Source organism: Sinocyclocheilus grahami, unplaced genomic scaffold (genome assembly GCF_001515645.1).
Source record: "Sinocyclocheilus grahami isolate Dianchi unplaced genomic scaffold, SAMN03320097.WGS_v1.1 scaffold677.1, whole genome shotgun sequence".
Taxonomy (NCBI): domain Eukaryota; kingdom Metazoa; phylum Chordata; class Actinopteri; order Cypriniformes; family Cyprinidae; genus Sinocyclocheilus; species Sinocyclocheilus grahami.
Window position 1 is genome coordinate 28,047 of NW_015505856.1, and position 20,161 is coordinate 48,207.

General features: G+C 35.4%; 1 protein-coding gene across 1 annotated transcript in view; it reads left to right on the forward strand.

The window, feature by feature from the left end:
* The first annotated feature begins 1,495 nt into the window (after positions 1–1,495).
* Positions 1,496–20,161, forward strand: part of LOC107559181 (uncharacterized) — a 59,314-nt gene continuing 40,648 nt past the window's right edge. Inside the window, exons 1-16 of the mRNA XM_016242938.1 lie at positions 1,496–1,636; positions 3,349–3,460; positions 4,386–4,501; positions 4,743–4,853; positions 4,972–5,088; positions 5,199–5,318; positions 5,496–5,612; positions 6,805–6,924; positions 7,073–7,189; positions 7,421–7,537; positions 9,053–9,101; positions 9,215–9,284; positions 13,744–13,836; positions 14,204–16,207; positions 16,293–16,449; positions 19,946–20,151. Of these exons, the coding sequence (XP_016098424.1) occupies positions 4,476–4,501; positions 4,743–4,853; positions 4,972–5,088; positions 5,199–5,318; positions 5,496–5,612; positions 6,805–6,924; positions 7,073–7,189; positions 7,421–7,537; positions 9,053–9,101; positions 9,215–9,284; positions 13,744–13,836; positions 14,204–16,207; positions 16,293–16,449; positions 19,946–20,151 (3,424 nt within the window). The 5' untranslated portion in view covers positions 1,496–1,636; positions 3,349–3,460; positions 4,386–4,475. The remainder of the gene's footprint in view (positions 1,637–3,348; positions 3,461–4,385; positions 4,502–4,742; positions 4,854–4,971; positions 5,089–5,198; positions 5,319–5,495; positions 5,613–6,804; positions 6,925–7,072; positions 7,190–7,420; positions 7,538–9,052; positions 9,102–9,214; positions 9,285–13,743; positions 13,837–14,203; positions 16,208–16,292; positions 16,450–19,945; positions 20,152–20,161) is intronic.

Here is a 20,161-nt window from a genome sequence, read left to right on the forward strand (position 1 = left end):
AATGACTTTAATTTGTATACTCTAATTATGACACTTTGTATCGCAGAACTTTATTGATGCGCATCACACGAACAGCGCCCTGTGACGTCGTTCACTGGAAACGAAATATGGCAAGCTGAATTAACATAAACCAAATTTTCTTGTTTTTTTTAAAGAATTTAAAATGTATCTTAATACTATTTCATCCTCTGTAAATAAGAAAGCGAGAAGAACAACTTCAATTTGTAATGACTTTAATTTGTATACTCTAATTGAAATATAAATTAATATCTTACCCTCATGTTTTTGTTTTTTTCCCCTTTCTTCCTATTTTTCTTTTTCTTTATCTTTTTCTTCTTTTTCTTTTGTTCTGCATGTTCAGATGACATTGTATATATTGTTGATAAATGTTGTGTACTCTATACAAAGTTGTATATCTTTAATGTCATCTTTGTGATGTTTGCATTCATAATAAAAAAAATAAAATAAAAAAAACAGTATCAAAACTGTGTAACGTTATGGAATAAGATGCCGACCAATGAAAAGGACTGTCAAGCTTTGGGGTGTTGATCGACTCCATCTACGTTTTGATTATCATTCTGAATCCAATTCATATTCTTTTTTCAGCTTTTTGTTCAAAATGTTGTTTATTTTTTTATTTATGAAACTTATCCACATTCAAGTGTTTAAAAAAAGAATGCATGAAGCTAGAATAAAATGATTTTGTTTACAAGCAGACACCCTGTTCTTTCTTTTAATGTTTTGCATGTTCAGATATTCATGTAACAAAATACATACACATTAATACCTAAATAGGGACATAGTAGTATACTTAAAGTATGATGTAAAGTTCACTTAAAGAAAACTTACGAGTATACTTGTAGTATAAAACTACTAAACTAGTAGTTTACTGAGACTATACTTCAAAGTGTACTAAAAATGCTACTACAAGTATTTTAGTAAACTATCAGTATACCTACAAGTTCACTTTTAGTATAGTTGCAGTACAAACTAAACATTTTGATGTAAACTAGTTGTGTACTCAAAGTTTACTACTGTTATACTTAAAGTATACTTTTATATACTGGAAAGTGGGCCAATTTAGTCCCAATGAGTATTGAAATAGTACACTTACAAGTATACTATTAGTACACTGATATTTGTATACTTACTACATAAAGTATACTTACAAATATACTTGAACTTTACTGAAGTATACTTCCTAAAATAAACTTGAAGTATACTACTTTTTGGTAAGGTTCCAGGTGTCCTGACATTTTATCCTACCCGTCAGATTGTCCTACCAGGGTTTACTGCGCATGCGCACATCAATATTGCGTCCTTTTTCTCACGCTGCTGAACAATATTTAATGTATCTGCATTACTGTAAGGGTAGGTTTAGGGTTGGGGTAGGTGTAGACGTTAATAAAACATAATTTTACAAGTAGCATTTTTCGTTGTCGAATTGTACTACCCACTGTTTTAATGGGAGGTAACAAAATCTGAGAACACCGGATGAAGCTCTATAAGAAAAGGATGTTTGGTCCATTTGAGAGAAAGGTGGGGTAATGCACTTATAAGTCTGCGATCCGCCGTAAAACAAGAAGACGAAGCAGTAGCAGAATGTGGTGGTTTATCTCCGATCGTAACAGAAGAGGTAACAATGCTGACGCATAGACAGTTTTGGTTTTCACTGGAGCTAATAAACACATGTCTTTAAATCTCTCGCGGCAGGAATCACGATTTGTACCCACTGTAAACTTTCTGTACTATATAAGTTAGTGGCTGTACGTACAATTCAGCAAAAACAGACAGATACGAAAGGTTTGTTTACCAGATGTAAAGGGGTACAACGTTGTTTCTTCCAATTCAGCTAAGTTAGTAGAAAGTAATTTAAGGTCGAAAAATCAGACCGTTCAAACCGAAAGTAAAAGTGTTTAGGAGTAGGCCTCAGTACAGTACTTCCATGTTTGATTATTTCAAAACATTTGAAATGAGTTTAGCATTTCATGGCTTTCAGTCAGGCTTTCACACTTTATATGCGGTGCATTGACGGCTAACAATAAGACTTGAGTATGTCTTTAACTTTAGTAGGCTGTACTAGCAGTCAGTGTTGGGCTCGTTACTCCGAGAATGTAATTTAGTACTCGTTACTAGTTACTCCTTTCAAAATTAATATTATTACTTTACTTATTACTTTCTGGCAACAGTAATTAGTTACACTACTAGTTACATTACTTTTCCTTCACGTCCCACAGTTGTAATTGTTTATCTTCCCCATAAAGTTCTTCTCAAATGTTACTAACTACATATTTCTGCCTCATCATTTGACCAAAATCTACATCGGATCGCAGTCAGAAGTTTTTTTTACAAACACTCAATGGTGATTGATAGTGACTTTTATGTAAAAGTGTTGTTGGCTATTAATTGTCATGTGGAGCTTGAAGCTAATTGTAGCTATCATTTCTCTGTTACCCATACATTATTATATTTCATTTAGTATTTTATCAAAATAAATCACATAAGTTTATAAGATTTTTAATTGTAGAAATATAATTTATATCGGGGTCAGAGGGATGTGGGTGGGCAAGCCATGTGATGCCAGAGTAAAGTAATGCCACAACTTACACATCTTTTCTCCTGACAAAATCAGTGTAATGGCAACATTTCCATCACCTGAATGTCAGCTTTTCCATATTCCAAGCTTTCCTGATGCACTGGTGACTTCGTGTGCCCGTGCGAGTCATGAAAATTATGAAAATAAATCTAGGAATTATTGGATTGTTGGATTTCAAATCAGTAGGAGTTGCGGCATAAAAAGTAACTAAGTAACAAGCTGTTTTATGGATGGTAACTGTAATATTATTAATCAAATCTTAATGGTAATTAGTTACACTACTAGTTACTCCAAAAAGTAATATTAGTAACTAGTTACTAGTAACTAGTTATTGCCCAACACTGCTAACAGTAGAAACAACCTACTTCTTGCATTGAATAAAAAAGTGAATAAATATAATGTTTTTCCAAAATGTTATAGTCCAGATAGTTGTCTGGTCATTTTTTTTAATGAATGAATACATTTTTGTCCAGAACATAACCAGTTTGCTTTGAAATTATGTGTGAATTCTTAATATTAATAACATTTTGCAGTTCACATTGAGTTTTTCATGTTTACGTACAGTATATTAAACAAATGTCTTTATTTACATTACATTGACAGGATTTTCACAAACATGTGTTTGTTTTACAATCTGCCACTCTTATTAGTTTCATTTTTGTATCTCATGTATAAATCGCTTGTTGCCAGAGTGTGCCGTGTACAACAATCCATTATTACATGAGAATAATCTCACTTTTTCTGTGTCAAAGGGTGAAACCAGATGAAGCTCCTCATGACTCTCATACCCATTTCTAACAAGCAATCCATCACTGAATCGAACGATTGTGTTCAAAATGGAACCTCTAGTCATATGGAAGAGAAGTATGACAATTTATATATATTTATATGTAGTGTGCTATTGGTGTAAGGGAAAAAATGGCAACTTATATCAATGACAATCTTGCATAGTTTCTTGTATATTGTTAAACCTGTTTTCTCTCCCTTTCTGAAAGTTTGAGATCAGATGAAACAACAGCTTCAGCACATTCATAGCCTTGCCTAAGCGTAATAAAGACTGAGTTTTAAAGCTACACTGTGTAACATTTGGCCATCTAGCAGTTGACGCATGAAACTGCAAATGACTTGCAGAGTAACATTGCTTTGGTAATTTTGTGAGACCAGTTTAGCCTTTGTTACGGGTGATTGTCTTATCAGAGAGAATGTCACTAACAACATCAACATCCACCCCTCCCTCACCAACGAAAAAGTAATTACTAAAAAATAAAAAAGGATGCACATGCCTTTCACCTACACTCTAAAAAATGCTGGGTTAAATACAACCCAGTGCTAGGTAAAATAGGGACAAACCCAGCAATTGGGCTGTTTTGACCCAGCAGTTGGGTTAAATGTTTAACCCAACCTTCTGGGTAGTAACCCAACCCAGCATTTTTAGAGTGTACAGTAGCCAGACCTTCTTTTCTTTATTCACAGACATAAAATCTGTAAAATGTTGTAAAATCGGTCCTGACAGCTCTAATATATAAATCATTACTGTAGGCTTACCATAGTGAGATGAGGTAAGACAAAAACACAGTTTGGACATTTTTATGTGCTCGCTCCTTAAGGACATTTTGTTTATTTCTAACAAAACAAAATGTACATGGTGTAGCTTTAAATACTAGACAAATTCTTGCTTATGAATTGATGTCCCTCAGAGTATTTAGAGGATATTTTGAAACATTAATTCCATTTAATGGCATTTCATGTACTTAACATATTATTTCAACTTTGTCTTCATGTACCAAAGGGTGAGACCAGATGAGTCACCATCTTCTGCACTCTCACTGCTGTCTATTAAAAGTTGATCAGTCAGTGGATAGACAGACTGCATTCAACAATGGAGCAAAGTTTCATGGGAGAGAAGTATGAAAATTTACTCTGTCAGGGGGTTAAAGATAGTGTGTGTGATGTATAATAAAGACAATTTATTATTTACAAAACCACTTGTTTGGCATCTCTTATGCAATATGTTAAGCTTGTTTTTCTCTCTTCCTAAAAGTTTAAAACCACATAAAGCTCCATCTCCAGCACACTTAATGCATTCTAGGTTGTTCAAATCCATAATGACCTATAACAATCCCATATTTTTCTCCATGTTCCAAAGGGCGAGATCAGAAGAGGCACCATCTCCAGCACTCTCACACCTGTCTATGAAAAGTGATCAGTCAATGGATCGCCCAATTGCGTTCAACAATGAAACCCCTAGTTATATTAGGTAGGATAAGTATGAGAGTATGCATAAGGCAAAAATTTTAGTTGTAAAACTGTTCTTGTCTTGCAGAATTTGTATGTCTCTTGCACATTGTTGAATTTCAATTTTGACATCTTGACAGTCTAAGACCAGATAAGGCACCGTCTCCTGCAACCTCAAACTTCTCTTTAAAAAGCAACAACTTAATGGATCGACCAATAGCGTTCAAAGACAGAACACAGCCTTACAGTGTTAAATGGTATGAGAATTTATGCTTTTTTTAATATCTTTTGTTTTCTGTAAAAGATTCTGAGCATTTTATTTTGTCATTGTGATATTTGTGTATAACCTAAATTGGTACTCTGACAGTCTGAGACAAGATAAAGCACCATCTCCAGCACCCTCACTCCTGTCTGTTAAAAGTGATCAGTCAATGGATCGGCCAGTTGCATTCAACAATGAAAACCCTAGTTACATTGGGTATGAAAAGTATGAGAATTTACTGTTTTGTTTTTTTGTTTTTGTTTTTTCAAATGGTGTGCTTGTTGCATAATTAAAAAAATATATGTATTAGATAATTATTAGACAGAGTACTATAATTTCCTTGTATATTTTGTATGTCTCTTGTACATTGTATAACTCAAAGTTTCTGTCTCGTCCTGACAGTTGTAGACCAGATGAGGCACCATCTCCTGCGACCTCGTACTTCTCTTTAAAAAGCAACCAATCAATGGATCGACCAATTGCATTCAAAGACGGAACTCAACCTTACAGTGTTAAACGGTATGAAAATTGACATTCTTTTTTGGCATATACTGTATATTTAATCGAATAACTATGCTTGCATAAATTTCCCACGTTTCCTTACAGTATATCAGGCCAGATTGGGACACAATTTCAGGCCGAGAGTCTCACATTTGAGAACCCAGAACAAATTTTAAAAGCACCTACTGTTCTGTTGTACACTTAATTTACATCCATTTTAAGAATAATTCAACAAATGTTGAGAAAGTGATACCATTGTTCTCTTTGTGTGTATTTCTAACTTTTAAATTAATATTAGGTGGCTTTCACACTGGGCTTGTTTGCTGTGGTTCGAACCCGAGTGCGATTGTTCCCGGCACCCCCGCAGTGTTGGTCTGGTTTCACACTCTCTTGATTCTATCGAACCCCGGTGCATTTGCGGTGATCTTACGTCATCACAAACGTGCACAACGTATGATAGAAAACAGAACGTGGGTCAATATATTGTGTTTTTTAATTAATTTGGTGCTATTATTTTTTAACGACATATGGGTTTACTCGTCACTTGTAGACACATGTATATTTTGAGTAGACAGCGGATTACCATTCATTTGCCACTCTAATTGCAGTTGCTACATGCAAATACACTGCAGGCTCACTCTCGCTCGAATCCAAAGTAAATCAGTACCACTATCATCACTTATGTGTGTTTTATTGAAGAAAATACATCGGCTAAAACGCATGCGCAGGTTACTTTACTTCCTGAACAAGTGCGCACCCGAGTCCGTGTTGCTTTCATATTTACGCGAACCGTGCCATAGTTCGAGTGCAATCGAACTCAGACCACCTCCTTCAGGTAGTCTGGGGTGCGCACCCGCATTCGCATGACAGCTTTCACACTAGCCAAACGTACCGAACTCTGACATCAATCGAACCCGGGTGCGCACCAAACATGCTAGTGTGAAAGTGCCCTTAAACCCAGCTCCCTTCCCTCGGTCCTATGAGGAAAGGAAAGAGAGAGTGAGACGCACAGAGCTAAAATCTATTAAGAAGTGAGGTCACTTCCTCTCCATCTTTGCTGTGTGCATTGTCGTCTTTGTTCAATATTACAGAAGTTGTTCTGATTTATAAGTTGTACGGATTTATTTTTAATTAACCAATGCCAGATTCTGAAATAATTTGCCCTTGTTTTGTATTTCATTGTGAAATTTGTTCTTAACCTCATTCACAGTCTGAGACCAAATGAAACACCATCTCCAGCACCCTCACTCCTGTCTATAAAAAGTGATCAGTCAATGGATCGGCCAATTGCGTTCATCAAAGGAACCCCTAGTTACACTGGGTATGAAAAGTATGAGAATTTACTGTTTTAAATGGTGTGCTTGTTACATAATAAAGAAAAATAATAATAATTTGACATAAAGCTATCTTTTTTTTTTGCATACTTTGTATGTCTTTTGTACACTGTCAAACTTACATTTTCTGTCTCTTTTTGACAGTCTAAGACCAGATGAGGCACCATCTCCTGCAACCTCATACTTCTCTTTAAAAAGCAACAATTCAATGGATCGACCGATTGCGTTCAAAGACAGAACTCAACCTTACAGTGTTAAAAAGTACAAAAAAAAAGTTTGATTGGATATATATGTGCTTGGACACATGCTTTTGATAACACTGTGTTTGTACATTTGAGGTCCTATTAACAAATCAAACAACTATGCTTGCATAGTTCATCCAAATCTCTTTTCAGTATATTAAAGTCATGTTTTCTATGTAATTCTGAAAAAGCAAATGGGAAAGGATGACTTTTTCTGAAAGATGTATGTTTCTTTCTTTCACCCTCACAGTCTGAGACCAGATGAGTCACCATCTCCAGCATTATCATTCCTGTCTGTAAAAAGTGAGCAGTCGATGGACAGACCGATCGCATTCAGGGATGAAGCACAGAGTTACAGGCTCAGAAGGTACGGGATTGCATTAAGTATTTATTAAATAATAAAGTTACATTATGTTAATCCTTAAAAACTAAAGATTTTCTGAAGAAGAAGAATTACAGTTATCACTTTTACAAGCTAAATTGTTGATACAATTTAATTTAATTTTAATCATAGTTCTTTTAAAAAGACCAAAAATCTTCTAAACATAGGCACCAATACAGTGGGCCTGTCCAAATACCCACACTTGCGGTCTTGGCCACTTGAGAGTGCATGCACACTAGGGGTGTGCAATATATATTGTCTACGATAATATCATAATTGTTGTTTTAACAATATGCGATTTGCATTAACGAGTATATCACGAAAACCAAACATAAACCAGAGAGTGCACGCATACACTTTGATGTAGGTTAGACTACTGCACTTGCACATTTAAAGTTGACACTTTCACTGCATGATTTAGTCTATTAAAATGCATTAAGAATTAACTCAAAATGCAAGATATGTGAGCAAAAATGCCCCCATATGACTTTGTCTTTTATATTTATATAATCTGATATAGTTAATCAGTATCAAACGAAGAGTGCCATTTTTTTCTCTAAATATCAGCACGATTTCATACAACAGTTCAACAAACAAGAAGTTAATATTAGTTGACTTACATTTTAGATACAACAGCTACTTTTTTTGCTCTATTTCTCCAATGAAAATAGTTGAATTTATTGAATTTAGGGTTAGAATGTAAGAATTAGTCACAAAAGATAATGCATACATTTTGGCCTTACAAATTAGCCTTATAAATGTAAAAATGCCCATAAAAGGTAAAAAACAATTTAAACGGATTGGAAAAGGTAATTTCTGTTACTGCTGCAAACTAACCACCACACACCAAGAATATCAAATCTCCAATGAAAATAGTTGAATTTATTGAATTTAGGGTTAGAATGTAAGAATTAGACACAAAAGATAATGCATACATTTTGGCCTTACAAATTAGCCTTATAAATGTAAAAATGCCCATAAAAGGTAAAAAAACAATTTAAACGGATTGGAAAAGGTAATTTCTGTTACTGCTGCAAACTAACCACCACACACCAAGAATATCAATAACAACTTCTGAAGAAACATCACCTGCTGCTGATATTCAAAAACTAGCTTTACAATACATGTCCACATGCTCTGAGAGCATCAGAGCGTTTTTTTAACGCGCTGAATGAATGTGATTGCCCAGGCAATTTTCTGCACTCTTGTGAAAGCTTGCATTATAGTCAACATAGTGTACACATGGTGCAAATACTTAAAAATAGATAAAATAAAGAGATTTTTTTTTGTTCATTGATTATAACAGTGTTAACAAGAGTAATGTGTTTTAGATATTTTCAGTTGACCTCTGAGTTTTATTGACTTTTAGATTTTACCTATACAACTTGTAAATAAACTTGTAGTTTAGTTTTACGTAAGTTGATTTGCTTAGAATGTTTTGTAAATTAGCTTGAACTACTGATTCTGCTTTGTCTAGGCTACTGTATTAATACAAGACAGTAAGGACACCAAGGAGATCAAAGAGCTTGATGTTGCATTCATTGATGAGGTAAAAGAAGAGATCAGAAAGCTGACAACAACATTTTCTGAGTTGTTGTAGCCTCATACAGCAATCACTTGTTTTTCTGACAATATTTGCATATTTTCTTTGTTTTGGTTTAGATTTCAAGGGATGAAAAAATTGAATATTCTCATCCAACTAAGTGCTTCTACAGTGGGTTTTCCACTAATGGTATGTTATGATACTCCTCTTACCAGCTTATTTACAGCAGTTCACAGAAATATCACAAATGGATTATTTTAGCAGCAACTTGACTAAGCTACCTTGATATTTGACATCCTTTCAGTTAATAAATAGAAATATCTTGTATTTGAGTAACTGGGTTAAAGCATCTCCTAAATGAGTATATGTAAATAGTATAAATTGAAATCAAATATGTTACAAGATGACAATGCACACAATCTTAGCCCAACTTAATGAGCTCTCCTCAGGTTAATTATTTTTTACAGTATTTATGAATTGCTTCTTATGTGGCACTTGAATGACTCCACAATTAGGAAATTACAGAAAACATTATATATTTTGAAAGTTTATATCTGTTATTTGTTTGAATTTTTATACAGTAGGTACAAGCAAAATGCTTATCACAGCTGCATGTACCTCTGCCTCAAGGCCACGGGTTCAAATAAAACCTAAGTGAAGCTCGTTCGTGAAATCACCACTAGGTGGCGCAAAGGGACGGTTGACACCACTGCTCAATAACACTGGAATTGACATTTTCACTTGTAAATAAAGATAAACAATAATGAAATAAATCAGTGGTAATTTTACAATTATATGCTAATAAAGCATTATAACATTGAATCTCAAATTATTCATAATAGCCTGAATGTTCCAGCTATTTGACCACCGTTACATTAAAATATTGCAGTGATGGCAGTGCTTGAAGTGTGCTTACTTTTTACTGTACAGCACCAGCCAGTATTAACTTTCAATGTTTAGATTCTACATTTAAAGAAGTGTGCATTATGCCATAAAAATACATTTTGGCTCTATTGTCGCATTAATGTCACAAATGAAAGGTTTGAAACTTACATTTAATAACTCGCTGATGCATTTCAGCAGGTCAAGTATACTTATGCGTTAGCTGTCCTTTTTTTTGTTTTTATACAGAGCCCATGACATGCCGAACATTTTCCATGAATTAAGAAATGTATCACTTTTTTTATAATTCATTCCTTTGTATTAATTAAAACGTCTTTAAATAATAATTAAACCATGTTTTTTAATAGTAATAATAATACTGATATTAATACTAGCCTAATAATAATATGACTTATAGGCTACATTCACTCATTTACTCTGGGAATCCGTCCAAAAAGTAAAAAATAAAAATACTAATTAGACAACACAATACAACTTAGGAATTTTGTCATTTAATGAGATATGTATTACATATTCATTTACATGTTTACAGCCTTTTGTGCAAATTTTCTTTCACTCGTGTGCAGATTTGATGCATTTCTCTAGCTTAAAACAACCCCTGATTTACAACATTTGTTTCCAAACACGGAAATCAGGTGCAGTTTAGCTTTGCAGTGTCCAAAACTGATGGTTTATATTCACAATAAGCTACAAAATACATGTACACTCTTAAAAAAAAAAAGGTGCTTCACGATGCCATAGAAGAACCTTTTTGTCTAAATGGTTCTATAAAGAACTTTTAACATCTGAAGAACCTTTCTGTTTCACAAAAGGTTCTTTGTGGCGAAAGAAGGTTCTTCAGATTATAAAAAGGTAAGAAAGAGATGGTTCTTTAAGGAACCTTTGACTGAATGGTTCTTTGTGGAACCAAAAATGGTTCTTCTATGGCATCGCTTGAAGAACCTTTTGAAGCACCTTTATTTTTAAGAGTGTAAGACTGAATCTATGAAGGGCTAATACAGTAAGACATTAATAATGAATGAGCGTGCTTTGGTTCATATTTAAGAAAAGACTAAAAAAAATCATAGTTATAACAGCGAAAATGTATTTTTGTTATATTAATCATTTTTATGTAAGGTTGAAAAAGAACACGCTGGAAAAGGGAACTTGGTTTGTCAAGTTAATCCGTAATCGAGTGGTAACTTTATTAGCGATCAATGACATGGGTTTAAATCCCGAATTGGGGTGTTTTTTAATAATAAAAATAATATATAAAATGATTAATAGAGATTTGTGTGTATTCTGTGGTTCTAAAACACACTGGTTTATGTTACACCATTTTTGTTCTTTTAGATAGAGTTTGTCCATTTTACACTGAGCACTGATGGCTGATGAGTGTTTCAAACTCACAGAGCAGGTTTAGGCAAAGTGTCTGTTTCAGGATAAATGCTTGGTTTGGTTTGGCTTTTGCAGTTGGCATGCAACATATACAGAGTTGCTTGGTTTTGTTTTGTTTCATGAGAGACATGGCGCGTTCACGAGAAAGACAGAAACTTTTGTTTTCTTCTAAAATGAGCATTTTTATCAGGCTCCTATATTTATGTTCATTTATTTCACTTTAAGGGCATAGAAAAGGACCTATACATTGCCATTAAAGTAAAATTACTGAACCTAAACATAGGAGCCTGATAAAAATGCTAATTTTAGAAGAAAATTTCAGATGGCACTTAGAGGCTTTTGCATCTAAACTCTTCATTTTAATTTTGCACTGTTTTAATTGTATGTGGCAATGCTGCAGTTCTTTTAGCAACAGCCTACAAATGTAAAAATATATTGCATTTTATTATCATTTTAGGCTACATCAAATTGCACAGGGAATAGCTACATGCAGACCTATAATAAAACTGTACAAGACTTCATGTAATAATTTTTAGTTTCAGTACTCTTCTTAAAAATATTAATTTTAATTTAAAATAATACTATTTGGTTAGGATGTTAAATTTTTTATTTTAGTTTGTCATTTGTCATTTATACAAGGAATGCAGCTTCCTCACATTATTTAATATAATAATTACAGAAATAGGCTACATTTATCTATTTATTTTATCTTTTTTTATTTGTTTGAATGTTGAAATTTGATATTTTTGTTGATACTGTTACTTGATTACTGTCAGTCATCTCAAATTTTGTTAGTGATAATTTAACGGATGGGCTACACTCCTGCATTTCATTTTTTTTTTTTATTAATCTGTTCATTCTTTTCAGTTTCATTGATTTAGCTAAACCATGGCCAGGTTTTATTTATTCGTTTCTTGTTTTCGTTAAATAATAGTTTTACTAAAACAAAGGAAAGAATTAATAAAAAAAGGCAACAATTTCTTATTTTGTGGATCTGTTTCCCACGTTCTCTGTCAAAATAAAGGACAGGTAACAAATAACAAAGTGTGCATGACAGAAATGTATGCCGTTTTATTAAAGAAATTTTAAAATATAAATTAAAAAATGTTTTTGTGACAAAAATTAAGTAATGTAAGAATATTGACATTTAAATCCATGTATTCCTACTGAACAGGCTACCACTTTTAATGCTCTGATGCAAAGTAAACCACCATTTTTTTAAATGTCCCATGGCATGAAAATTTTTAACATTAATATGAGTTCCCCTAGCCTGCCTATGGTCCCCCAGTGGCTAGAAATGGCTTCGCCTTTGAGAAAATGAAAGCTCAGATGGCCCAATCTGGAATCTTCCCTTTATGTCGTCATACGGGGAAAGGTTACCTCCCCTTTCTCTGCTTTGCCCGCCCAGAGAATTTCCTCGAGAGACATCATGGTTTGCAAACGAGCGAAGCATGGCAGTTGCCCCGCCTCTCTCCTCCTCATTAGCATTAAAGCTACAGACACAGAAATGGCACATCCTAAGCAAAGCTCATTGTGGGACTGGCTCGTAGTGGCTCAAATTCTGCACCAAGGCTGAATTTCGGAAAAGATACTTCAGATACAGTACTAGGGACCACTTAGGCCTATATAAAAGCATCTAAAAAGCAGCATGTCATGGGACCGTTAAGGTAATATAACACGTGATTCATATTATATAAATAATACTGCACACCTGTTAATTGTGTTAAATCTAAAATATGGTGTAGTACTGTGTATCTTAAATATAAGCACGCTCACAGGCTTGACATTTATCCTGCTTGAATTCGTTCTAAATAACAAAAGCACATAACTTGATAAGTACTAAATTTGCTTCTGTGAATATGAATTATTTTAAAGACCGTGTTTTTCTTAAATTTTCTGCTGACTGTAGTCGTCAAATGTAACATATTGGTGAGGCAAAGCTGACTGCTATTTGTGAAAATGCGATTCGATGCGTTCGCCTGATAACTTGTGGTTTAATAGCCACTCAGCGGTCAAAAGCTGCAAATGCATTCTGGTTGAGTATCATCTGCATATAATATATTTTGTTTTGTCTCTCATAGTTGAGGTATACCTATGATGAAAATTACAGGCCTCTCTCGTCTTTTTAAGTGGGAGAACTTGCACAATTGGTGGCTGACTAAATACTTTTTTGCCCCACTGTAACTAAGAAAGAGTGCAATACTTATTATGGTATCTTGTAATCCAGGCAAACAGATGTACTGCAATTTTTCTGCATATGTTGTGATGCAAATATATATTTTTTGTTTAACAATGTTTTTCAAGGGCTTTTCTAAATACCTGTCATCTAGATGTAATAATGTACACTTTTCCCCCAAATGATCCACAGATTTGCCTATGGATGTAACTGAGGTTGCAGCTCTTGGTCGTCCTTTGGATCTTGGAATGTTGTATGACCAGCGCAATGAATCTTTCATTTCAGGTTGGTCTAGCCTGTTCACTTACCATGACCATTAGCTTTACATGTCATTAGTAATGTAAATACACATTGTAAAACAGTATGTAATGTAAATGTAATGGAAACATGTTCATTTCCATCCTACGTATTGCACTTTTACTTGAGTGGGGAAATGATTATTTTGTCCTCTACGTAAAGCTGCAACTAATAATACTGTGTACGGTTTGAGTTTGTTAAATAAAAGTGGTATGTTGTTTGACTTTATGATTTTATAAACATTACAAAATTCCATTCTCCCTCCTCCTAGGCTGTTGTGATGTGAGTTGATTGTATGTGTAACTGAAAATATTTTTACACAAGTAAATTGAAGTAGAATGTGCTGTGTTTACAGACAGTAATCTTTGGGATAACCACACTTTAACAAGTGACAGAATATCTTGGCCCCAACTGAAAACACTTCTAAAGGTTTTGGAAGACGACTCCCTTCAGGAGAGGTGCAGAGCATTTGAAATGTCACCAATGTTGCGAGTAAGGGCTCTCTGTGGACTGATGGAGCTAAATGGAGCTGCTGCTTTTCTGAATCACCCAGTTCAGTCTCAACATCAGGACAGAGTTACAGTACACTACAAAACCACCACCAGACTGGACATGATCAGCCAAAGACTCTTACAGGAAGGAGCTCCTGCCTCAGTCATTAATGCAGCCACAGCTACACATGTGATCATCGCTGTGTTCTATGGAGCCCAGGCTTTCTTTGTTTTTGATAATGAGAGAATCAGCTCAGAGAAAAATTCAGAAATGGAAAATGTTATCAAGAAGATGACCACCACCCTTAGTGCAAGGGATGTGTTTTCAAGTCTTCATGAAAATGAAAAGGCTAACACCATTTTATATGACTGCAGTCTATACACTGATCTGGGTGACTGGAAGAGCCCAGTGTCTTTTGATAAGGCGTTAGAAATCTATGGTTCTCTCCCAACACTGCTTGGATCTAAAGATGAGAGAGCAGTTCCTCTGAAGGTCTGGCTGTACCCTCTGAAGAAACTGGACAAGAGCTCTGTGCATGTAGCTCTGAGTGGAGTCAGTGAAACCTTGATGCATCAAGCTGAGAACATTCTGGAACATCTGAGAAAACAGATCGGAATGTGTCAGGACATGATAACAGATTATGATAATCTGACAGTAATTACTTGGTTTCCTGCTTTGACGGAAAAACTTCAGAACTTTTCAGAATTTCTGCAAGATTATAGGACAGAGTTTCAGAGAAAAACTGCTAAGATTATTGAGTCAAAACACATCAATGAAGAGGAGAGAGAGAAGAGTTTACAAGAACTTATCAGTAACTGTGATCAGTCTCCATTCAGTCTAGAAAACACACAGCACTGGCTTGAGAAGAAGGAAACTGAGCTGGTAGTTTTAAATGGGTGCAGAGCAGCAAACATGACTATTGTGAAATCACAGGAGGAGCTTCAGCGTGTCATCAATGATCCTCTGATGAGCAGTGTGTTCTGCTTCACTTCATCAATGGAGGCTGAAGACTCCTTCCTCACGGTTCTCAAGCAGCACATTGAATTAATGAAAAAGAGCACATTGATCATATCTAAACGCATAAACCTAGAAGATTCACTGCAGCCACTGAAGCCTGTTTGTATCAGTGAAAAAGTACTTTCTGACCTAAAAGTATTCATTGGTGCCAAAGAGACAAATGAAGATCCAAAGCAAACCAGATTCATTGCTGCATCTGTACCTGATGACGGTTATTCAGAATTCTCTGTGCAATTTTATCATGAAGGGAGAATTGTGAGCAGAAATCTAAACCTTCAAAGAAAGACAGATCTTGCCCAGATATCTCAGATAAAACACAACAGTGTGTCCCTAAAAATTAATAAAAAACAAAACAGAAATATTGAGAGGTATGTCATACAGTACAGAGCTTTAGGTGATGGAATGAACAACACCACATGGAAACAGATCATTTTTGATTCCAAATCTGTTAAAGAAACCTGTGTAATATCAGATCTAAAGTCAGGCAAACAGTATCAGCTGAGGTATTCAGTTATTGAGCAGGACTGTATGAGCAACTTTAGCAGAATTATTAACATTAAGACCGCATTTTCACCAATAAATGGACAACCCTTTGTGAATAAGTTGAACAGGGACACTCTCAGACTTGCCTGGTTGAAGGCTGAAACTGGAGAAGATTGTCCAGTGCTGCGGTATATGGTTGAATATAAAGAAGCAGGACTGGAGGGCTGGTCATCAGTACAAACACAAGGACCTGAGTGTGAATGCACTTTAACTCTACCTCACAACACCTGCTATAGAGTCAGGGTCTCTGCTGTCTATGGAGGAGACACCAGTAAACCCAGTGAGGAGACACCAGTACCAGTGGATGGTGAGATACATTAGATATTTAAAACAAAAAAATATTTTTTAGCGTTTGGTTTGCTTATAATACTTCGTTCCTCATACCACTGCAGTCTGGAGCATAAACCTCTCAGAGAGAAAGAGCTCCATCCTCCTAGAAGTGCTGAAACTCCAAACAGAGAAGAAACCAGTAGAGCTGATAGACTGGACAGATGAAGAGAGTGAAGTGAAGGGATTCCTCCAGTGTCTGCCCTACATCTCTGAATTAAGGTCTGTAATACTATTTAACTTTCATTTGATGTTGGATAAAAACATTGTAATTTGTTTTTAAATTATTGTGTGTAATTCTTTTTATTTGACAGTGCAATTACAAACTCTAAAATCTTTTAATGAACTTTTCCTCTCAACTAAAATAATCCATTATTCTGAATCAGTTTTCTTTGGAGCAGCAACACTAAAGAGGGTCACACACCAGATCTAGCAGGCAGATGATATGCAGTGTCTTAAAATTGAAAACCATTGTTTTCTGTGAATATACACACGCCACCGCTGCTATCTGTCATCCATCAGTGTCACCCAGATATGTTTTGGTGGGCTGTTCAAAATCACTTACTCTTATACTAGTAAAATCCCTACATAAATCACTACATACTCTTATAATAGTAATTATACTCTTTAAATCAATTCTTGTACATTTCCATGAAATTCAATCAAAAATGAAACGTTCAAACATTTTCAATGGTCAAACACAATAGATTACAAGATAAATTGTCTTTTTCTAGTTAGACAGCGTGAACAAATACTATATGTATAATAAACATCAACCTTTATAGTCTTTCAGTTTTCAGTATCATGTTTATTTCTTAGAACAGAATAAAAACCTTTCCTTATACAGTCTGTAGGAACTTGCTCCGTCATTAGCCGTTTTGCTGCCACTAGTTGATTCAAACGCCAGTCTGTCCCCACGGCTAGATAAACCTCAGCTGCACACATGTGCACTTTCTGGACCAGTTGTTCTTCCACTTGTATAATATTGTCTGTTACCATAGTGATTAAATTCTGACAGTTATTTTACGCTTTGAACTCATACACAAGACTTTGTGCTTGTAACTGAGCAGTGATAAAAACCACTGTCACGTCTGTAAACTAAAGCATTTGTCTGTTACCATAGTGATTAAATTCTGACAGTTATTTTACGCTTTGAACTCATATACAAGACTTTGTGCTTGTAACTGAGCAGTGATAAAAACAACTGTCACGTCTGTAAACTAAAGCATTCATACATTTCACAAAGAAACATTTATATCTGTAAACTCTTATGACCATAGCTTTTGGATTTAAACCATTACAAAAGAGAATAATGCAAGAGTGATTTTTAATTTAATTTTAATTTAATTGATTTTTTTGAACTAGTCTCTTTGTGTCCGGATTTTTAATTCTTAAAGTTTCATTTGTCAAATGAATTTTGTAAATCTATTTCATACCGTGCAACTTTTGAAAGAACACCACACGGCTGGAGCTTTAATACTAGGACAGGATGAGTTTTTGTTTGTTTAAATTGAGGGATGCTGTACATTTAGATTGCATTATCACGAAGGTAAACACAATAGAGTGATCTGGACACGACACGCAGCTTCACACCACAAACCATATAGGATGAAATGCTCTTCTGTCACCTGCTGATCTTATTTTGTATTAGTTTATATCTGACTAAACTCTTTTACCAAATCATTGTCATTTGATCATTTTCACAATAGAGTGCAACAGTGTATGTCCTCTTTTCAGTGGCCTTGGTTCCGTAAGTATTTTTCCCATTCATTTGTCACATAGGGATTATTAAAAAGACATTGTTAAAGAATTGTAAGCCATGAACCAAAGCCAACCAGCTCTAAGGTGAAACACAACATTGCAAACTTTTATTTGAAACAAAAACGTATTTAAAAACATACAAAAAGACAAGCATGTTTTTAAAGTGCAGGACAAAGGTAAAAGAAAATTAAAACTGTACAATGTCTTTAAAGGGGTCATATGATGCGATTTCAATTTTTCCTTTCACTTTGGAGTATTACAAACTCTTGGTGCATAAAGAAGATCTGTAAAGTTGCAAAAACTAAAGTCTCAAATCCAAAGAGATATTCTTTATAAAAGTTAAGAGTCAACCACTCCTACCTAAAACAGCTCGTTCTAACACGCCCCCACATGTCTACGTCACTATGTGGGAAGATTTGCATAACGCCGCCCAAATGTTCATGCAAAGAAAGAAGGCGTAACTTTTATTCTCGCTGTAGTATTGTTGTTGCCGCTGCCGCTATGTCTTGAAGGCGTTGTGTGTTTCGTTGTGAAAGCGAAACTACTTTGTTTGGTCTTCCAAAAGAGGACGATATCTGCTTCATCATGCCTAGAGCTGATCCGGGCTGGTTGCTGAAGGAATACATCAACTTAGTGCTGTGGATCGCCGGATCGGCTTTCACCGTGGACGAAGTCCAGTCCGGGGTCGTCACGTGGTTGCCGCTCCTTCGTCGAATCCGCCGGCCACGGCGTTTTCAACCCCGCCACCTCTGCTCACTCTAGCCCGACCTCAGCTCACGCTAAGCCGCAGCTTCCGCTTATGCTAGGCCGCCGTGTTTTTCGTTGTGAAAGCGAAACTACTTTGTTTGGTCTTCCAAAAGAGGACCCGACTACAAATCAGTGGTTAAGTTGTATTTACAACACTGTTCCAGAACACTGCAACCCAAATATTCAGATGTGTGCAGCACATTTTATGGAGGACTGTTTACTGATCCTGGTAGAGTAGACTACAATGCCGGCTGTTCTGACTCACAGACTGTAAGTACGTTTTCATTTAAAGGATTTGACACTGATGATTCAGACGCAAGTTTTTGGCAGTGTAGAGTAGCACTTGTTGTTTGTCATTTCTCCGATCACAAATGCAGACATGGTTTTATGTTTACGCGGCGCGATGCAACGCAACGCGTAAAAAGACATTATAAGTCATTATAATCAGTAATTATGTCCCCACTGGATGCAACAAATGCCTCGTTTGTAATGTTTTCATGTTTTTGTCTCGTTGCTCCGGCTGGGACACGGCATCAACAGTATGGTGAGGGGCGTAACATTTCCGTCACACGCTTGAGGTATTCGGCCAATCACAATGCACTGGATAGCTGGCCAATCACAGCACACCTCGCTTTTCAGACCGATGAGCTTTGTAAAAATCGACGTGTTTCAGAAAGGCGGGGCATAGAGGAGAAACGATAATGTACAGTATGTGGAAAATAATGTTTTTTTTTACTTTAAACCGCATAAACACATTTCATTACACCAAATACACAAAATAATGTTCTTTTTAGCCACAGCATATGACCCTTTTAATGAAGGAATCAACTACAAACCTACAAAGCATTGCAGACAAAAAAAAATCTGATTTTAAGTTGTTGATTCTGAGTATACAAATGATGCAATTTGAAATTATTAAAAAAACACAGATGTATACGAGTAGTTTACAAGTGTAGGAAGACACATAATCATTACATCATTCACAGTGCTTTATGGGAGGAGCCATTTTGTGATTCTGTGATTCATGGATATTTGTCTGCAGGGTCATGAGTACTGTAGTTCACCAGAAACTGCCTGTTAAGAATGAATTTTCAAAAATTAAGTTTAATTTAGTTCATGGTTGATCTGTCTTTACTTCCGGGGCCCAACTGTTGCAAAATAAAATGTATAACACTAACACATCTCTAACAGAATCTTGTTCACTCTTTAGATTTGCTGTACCACACAACAAAACAGCTGGATCATGGGACAAAAGAAAGAGATTTTTCATACTGGATTTGTGTCTGCAAGCTGCTCTCAATCAGAAAGAGACAATAGAAGAAAATGTGAAGAAACTGCTATCATCTGTGGATTATGAGAAATGTGATTTCCTGCTGGATCTGTGTTCACATGTGAAGGACTATGAGACTCAAACAGGCAGGAGTGT